The 6537-nt window shown below is 44.6% G+C and overlaps 1 protein-coding gene across 1 annotated transcript in view; it reads left to right on the top strand.

Annotated features, from left to right (window-relative positions):
* The first annotated feature begins 1635 nt into the window (after window positions 1-1635).
* Window positions 1636-6537, top strand: part of LRIT1 (leucine-rich repeat, immunoglobulin-like and transmembrane domains 1) — an 8753-nt gene continuing 3851 nt past the window's right edge. The window contains exons 1-2 of the mRNA XM_010136272.1: window positions 1636-1810; window positions 4314-4780. Coding sequence (XP_010134574.1) covers window positions 1689-1810; window positions 4314-4780 — 589 coding nt within the window. The 5' untranslated portion in view covers window positions 1636-1688. The remainder of the gene's footprint in view (window positions 1811-4313; window positions 4781-6537) is intronic.

Genomic DNA, 6537 nt, shown 5'->3' with positions numbered 1-6537 from the left:
GAGCTCCAATGGAGGGAAACCACTTTATCAGATGCATTGAAAAAAAAAAAAAAGAGGCAAGAGGTTAATTATGTTGAATTGCTTTTTCAAGTAGAGCTTAACTTCAGTGGGGAGAGATGTTTCAGTCAATGTTGTGAGTATTGAGCTGAGCCTGGACAGCAAGGCAAGTTGAGCGATGAGCGCACTAAAAAACACGATGAGCTTGGTCTTCACTTGGAGATCATTAAGGGAACTGAGAAATCATTAAATCTAGAAATGGGACCTAATGGAAGTCAATGAGAGAACAACTATGGATATTTAATGAGCAGCACTGCATCACGTTTGCATCTCCTCCGAAATAAATAATGAGGTACTTGAATTTCTTCGAACCACAGCGAGTGTAGAACGTGAAAATAGCATGGGGAGAGAATCCTTTGGGTCATCCTCACAGTAAGTGATTTCTACAAGCATTAATTAATTATCAGAGTTACTCGTGAAACAAGCTTATGCGAAACCATGGCACCATAAAATGCCTGTTTAATAGTTAGCCCCAAAGCACATCGAGAGTTCATTACCCAGACTTACTGAAAAATTGCCAGTGTAATCTTATGCTGCTGAAGAACACAGGATGAATTCTGCATGAAAACAGCTGTATGCCAGAAACTCCTCTCACAGGCACGTCCTCAGCCTGGGCAGGAGCCAGTGGGGAAGCAGTGGAGACATGAGGGTGGAACTGGGGATCTGGGTTCCCTTCATTCTCTCTGTTGCCGACAGAAGAGACCAGCTCCAGCAACAGACAACTGAAGTTGCTCATGTTACGTGTCTTTTGCAGTAATAATATTTGGCACTCATAAAAATGGTCCCTTGTCTGGGCTTTGCTGTGCCACAGCAGTGCTCAGAGCAGCCGTGGGTGAGCCCTGATATTAACTGAAACATGTGCATATCGACTGGCTTATTCTTTGTTTATTAATATTGGGCATGGTGCCAACAGTTCAATAATGGCTTGATCAGACTGGGAGTTTTTAAGAGGAAAAAAAAGCCTTGTAATAGTCTCACTATATATTTTTAACATTCTCCTATAGGAGGTTTACATTCCATTAGCACAAGAGGCTGTTTTTAAGTACTCGCAGTTCCCTGTGAGGGAAAAAAAATCACTGCTAATTCCTGAACAGATGACAGTAGTCTTGCCTGTGATGCAGGTCCCCCCAAAAATACCTTTGCTGTTTTCTTGCACAAGAGGAGGGTGTCTGGATGGGTCTCCCCGCAGGAAGAAGTGCTGTCAGCACAGTTCCAGGAAGCAATAAGCACCTTCATGAAAATAACTCAAGTCCCCATCCTTAATCCCTGCCTATCCTTTTTTATCTGATGGACTCAGCGCGGGCTGGAAGATCACAGTGTGGCTGAAAACAAAAGGGAGTTAACAAGATGTGACCGGCCAAAGGATAAAACAATAGGCGAGACCCTCGGCGTCGTCTAGTGCCCAGGTGTCCTCCCCATGCGCAGGTCGCCATGTGGAAAATAACTCAAGTCCCCATCCTTAATCCCTGCCTATCCTTTTTTATCTGATGGACTCAGCGCGGGCTGGAAGATCACAGTGTGGCTGAAAACAAAAGGGAGTTAACAAGATGTGACCGGCCAAAGGATAAAACAATAGGCGAGACCCTCGGCGTCGTCTAGTGCCCAGGTGTCCTCCCCATGCGCAGGTCGCCATGTGGCTCGTGGCCAGCCTGCTCTGCTGCTTGGCCCTCGGGGGGCTGCCGCCGGCGGGTGGCTCATGCCCGTCACAGTGCACCTGCACCTTCCACAGCCTCAGCGAAGGGACGAAAGCCAGGTATGCCGATACGCTCCCCATGGGGGCTGCTGCTTGAGTGCTGTGTGCCGGGGTGGGGGTTACTACTTCTCCTTGGTGAGGATGCTCGGAGGAGAAAACAGTGCATCCAGACTTTGTGCCTGTTATTTTTCCAGTTGCTTTGTGCTCTGGCTGTATTTGTGGAGGATTAGCTTCTGGAAACACTGTAAGCTGATTTCAGAGACAGTGTTTGGGTATCAATGTGAGAAGAAAATTGACATAAATACTGCTGGTGCAGTGGCAAAAAGGGAATAAAAATAAACAACATTCTATCTTTTAAACTGTTTTGCTGCAAATGGCTAGTTTAAAAAGGCTTTATTCTGCTCTGCTAAAGTGGAATTGGTTGGTTTATGTTGGGCTACCAGAAACTGCAATTTCATTTACTGAACAAATCCTTCAGTTGGAGAGTTAAGGCAAAGTGATAGACTCGAGGTGAGAATGAACATAAAAATTAGATAGCAGCAACAACAACAATTAGTAACAACAATAATAGTGATAGTAATAATAAAATAAGGTAATCCTCAGACTGGAAACTTTCAGTTAAAGTTGCTGACAGGACCTGAAGAACATCCATTTTTTTAATGCAATGCCACTATACAGAGTCCTCCGGAGGACTATGATAAATTCTTTTGGAGGGGTAATCACAAATCTGGCTTAATGAGATACAGGCTGCGTTTTTATAAGGTGTGCTCACAGCAGAGGCTGTTTTGTGATGGAGATATGGCATTTACAAAGTCCTTGGGAAGAGGATTTCTCTTCTGAAATGTACTGAAATGAAAGGCTGTTGCCTCTATTTTGGCTCCTCGTGACATGGATCTACTTTCTTACCTCTTTTTATGGTGCGATAGATTTAACTCCAGCAGCTTTCCCAGGAAGAAGCAGGGTAGAGACATGACTAGTCTGTCATTGTTAAAAGGGAGCACAAGAGCGGGAGAGACAATTATTGCTCCATAAATGTCACAGTTCCCAGGGGAATTTCTTCTCGGTGACTGGAAAAAGCTGTAGTGTGTTTTGGTAAGATATGTAATAAAGCAAATACCCATTAGTCCCCTCAGGAGCATGATGTCACCTTTTCTCCCCTATGTTATGATCCATATTTCCCACCAGTAGGAGATTATCCCACGGATTAGATGTTTAGTGCTCACTGACATAGAGACACTGTTTTACTGCCGTAGCGTCTCTGCCATTGAACATTTTCGGCCATGCTCACACACACAGACACACAACAGTCTTACTGAGACAGGATTTCTGGATTTTTCTTATTTGATGGATTTTTCTTTTCCTCAATCTCAACTTTATTCTCACAATACTTAATGCCACAATAACAGTGTTGGATGAGAGTAATGTACTAAGCTTTGATTATAAATTAACTGTTTAACTGTAGGTTCAATTAACACTTAATTCTGGGAAACTTGCATGAGTTCAGGGATGTGATTTGTTTTTGTGGATGGAAAAGGAATAATTACTTTCAGCCTGAACCCATCTGGTTTTGGCAGCTGTGTAATATTCTGTTTATCAGCCAGGCAGTGTGATACGAAAATGTTCCTTGACTGATCTCATTGCATTTCTTGAAATATCCTGTTCCCCACGTGGAGTGGGACATGCTACCGAGCCTGCTACCTTTTGCACGGTGGCTTTGTTTTGTTACAGCCTTGCCTTTCCCCCCTTGCTGACAATGAATTAAGGTGCAGTCTGAGAGACCTGTTTTGTCTCCCTTTGTTGCTCACAACTGTCTGTAATCCCACATCTTGGCAAAGTCAACACCAGCTTTTTTTTGTACGAAGGCTGCGAGAACACAGTGTAGGTTTTCATAGTTTGATCTCTAGAGGTTAGAAATGAGCAGGAATCATTAAGATTCAAATCTCTGCTTTTTTCAACAAGTTATTTTTCTGCACTTTAACTTTGACTGCACGTGCCAGTGGTGCAGTAACTGCCACTGTCTGTACACGCCTCCCAGACAATTCCCCAGTAAAACAGAGCCTGTCCTGCAGTGTTTGCAGGGAGTTGTTAGCTGACTTGATCCTCATTTCATGAACCAAAGATCCCGTGCCACAGTTACCCTATGGTACTTCCCGCCATCCCACGTTGTCAGGCTGCTTTTTGTATGGCGTTCACTGTTCAGTTTACGGATCCTTTTGTTTTAACATACACTAGAATCCTCTGTCATACACGACTTTTGTCACTGCTGTCCACCATAAGGACTCTAACAAAAGCTTAAAGAAATAAAAGCAGGAACAGTCCTATGGGCCAGCCTCAGATTTGCACCACTCTGGGAGAGGCACAACACTGCAGTCTCTGCAGCCAAAAGGTGTATGTGAATTCCTGCAGGCTGACGTGTTTGTGGTGATGATGTCGAGGGCAGCAGCAAGAAAGAAGTTACAAGACAAAAATCTCGTGAGAAAAGGTCAAAGTCTGGCATGATCAAAGTTTCAAAACTTTTCCAAATCACGTGGAAGTCTCTTCTGTGTTTGTGTTTCCCCTCCAGGACAGTGCTGTGTAATGACCCAGAGATGACTCTCACTCCTGTGAACTTCCCTGTGGATACATCCAAGCTTCGGATAGAAAAGACAGCCATCCGCAGGGTGCCAGGAGAGGCTTTCCACGCGCTCCACAACCTGGAATACCTCTGGATGCCCTATAACTCACTGGCCAGCCTCAGTAGCATCACCTTCAAGGGCCTTCGTCGCCTGCAGGAGCTGAGGCTGGATGGGAACAACTTGATATCATTCCCCTGGGAAACTCTGGCTGACATGCCACAGCTTAGGCTTCTGGATTTACACAACAACGAACTTACCTCTATTCCACCAGATGCTGCTCGTTATGTCAAGAATATCACATACCTGGACCTGTCCAGCAATAAGCTGATGACTCTTCCTCAGGCTCTCATTGCCACCTGGGCCAACCTCCAGACCGTTCCTTACTTCCCCAACGATAACTCAAAAATCATCCTTGGTAAGTGCCTGTCATTTTGCAGGGGTTAAGAGCTCTGCACCATACTGCAGCATCCTCATCCTCTGTGGTACCAGAGCAAGTGCGCTGTGGTGCACGATGTACCACCTCCTGTGAAGTGTGCAAATCTATTTACGTGTTAACAAACTCACCTCACGGTCCCACACCCAGCTGGTGACACCATAAACATCATCGCTTGCTCGAATCTTCCGAATGTGAAGCTATAGACTCTTGTTCAAGCCCTTTTTATGTATTGACACTGCCATTTTTGGCAGAAATACAGATATGATTAGAGCTCCGTGTCATTCGTGCCCTTTTCTAATAACAGTTACTATGGAATCGATCCATTTCAAGCAGTGTTAAATAGAAAGGTGGATGTTTACGATGTCCAAAGTAGAGGACTGAAGCCATCAGGGCGTGTAAAAGCGGGGTCAGGATTGCCTGTTCGTCTCTTGCCAGAGCTATTTACCTGTTCACACAGAAGCAAACCCTGGCTCTCCAAAGCCACCCAGACAGTGCTGCTTCCTATGAAGTTAAAGAATACACTCCAGTGAATGTTTGGGGCCCCTGAGAACTATGGCTTTGGGGCACTTGTTCATTTTTGTGCCCGAGGGTGTATTACAGGTGACCGTTGGGAGTCCCCTTGGGTTACATTTACCAGTTCAGGGGATTGCTGCTCAGCCTTCTAGCCATTGTGTGCCAGTTCAGATCCACAGCAGGTTGATGATGGTTCAGAGTTGTTGCCCTCTGCTGTCTTCACTTGCTGTGAGCTGTCCCAGCTCCACTGACTGCGGTAAATTTACGGGGCTCAAGTTTTTAAAACCAGATTGCAGTAGGAAGAGACACAAGACATTCAATTCACCACTTAAAAAGCTTTTGGTCTCCTTAGCGGAGGTTGTTTAAGGTCAGGAGAGGAGCAGGTATTTCATCACCTTGTTTTGCCAGATGTGCGATTCAGTTCTTTAAGCCAAAGGAGGCTATTTGGTATTGCCTGTGGCATGACAGGACACTGCCTAGATCATACTATTTTATTTCTTTATTTTTTTAGAGTCAAGTTATGTGGAAAGATGTATTCCATTCGGTATAGACTAGGAGAGTATTTTGTCTGTAAGAACAGATGCTCATGGCCACCCTTGAGCATTTATGGCTGTGCGCAGGTTGCTTGTGCTAGGATCCTGAAAAAATCATTTTGGTGAAGGAGTACAATGCTAAATTAATGCTCATCAAGGCACAAAAATAAAAATCCATGAATAAACAGCCTAGAAATTAGCATTTCAGGAGAAACAATTGATTACTAAAATAATGAAAGGAACTTGGAATAACAGGGCTGGAGGAGAACAATTACAGTCAAGTAGGATGACCCGCACCTATTGCAAGCTGACAGCTGGCATGATAATCTGGGTAGTGTTCTCATAATTATCTCCCCTGAGAGGCATTTCCCGGCCTGCCTAAGGAAGAGATTCTCTTAGACCCCCCAAAATCCACACCCCTAAATAAATCAGCCCCCCTCACTGTGGCTTCTTGTTTGTTCCATCTTGGAACCAAATGTGTTTATAACAGCTTGTTTGGCTTCTTTATGTGCATAAATATCAATGTTTTCATGACATGCTTGAAGCTCAAAGCAGGATTATTCATATAATTTCAGCTGCAGAATTCGAGATACTTTAGCAGGCTCTATTTATTCCCTTCTGCTCGCTGGGATCCACCACGCTCAGCCACCAGTCCTTGCTGGGCAGGACAGGAGTCTATCGCAGTTTGTC

This window comes from Buceros rhinoceros, unplaced genomic scaffold (assembly GCF_000710305.1).
Source record: "Buceros rhinoceros silvestris isolate BGI_N320 unplaced genomic scaffold, ASM71030v1 scaffold4705, whole genome shotgun sequence".
NCBI lineage: Eukaryota > Metazoa > Chordata > Aves > Bucerotiformes > Bucerotidae > Buceros > Buceros rhinoceros.
This window is presented reverse-complemented; position numbering and strand designations above follow the sequence as displayed.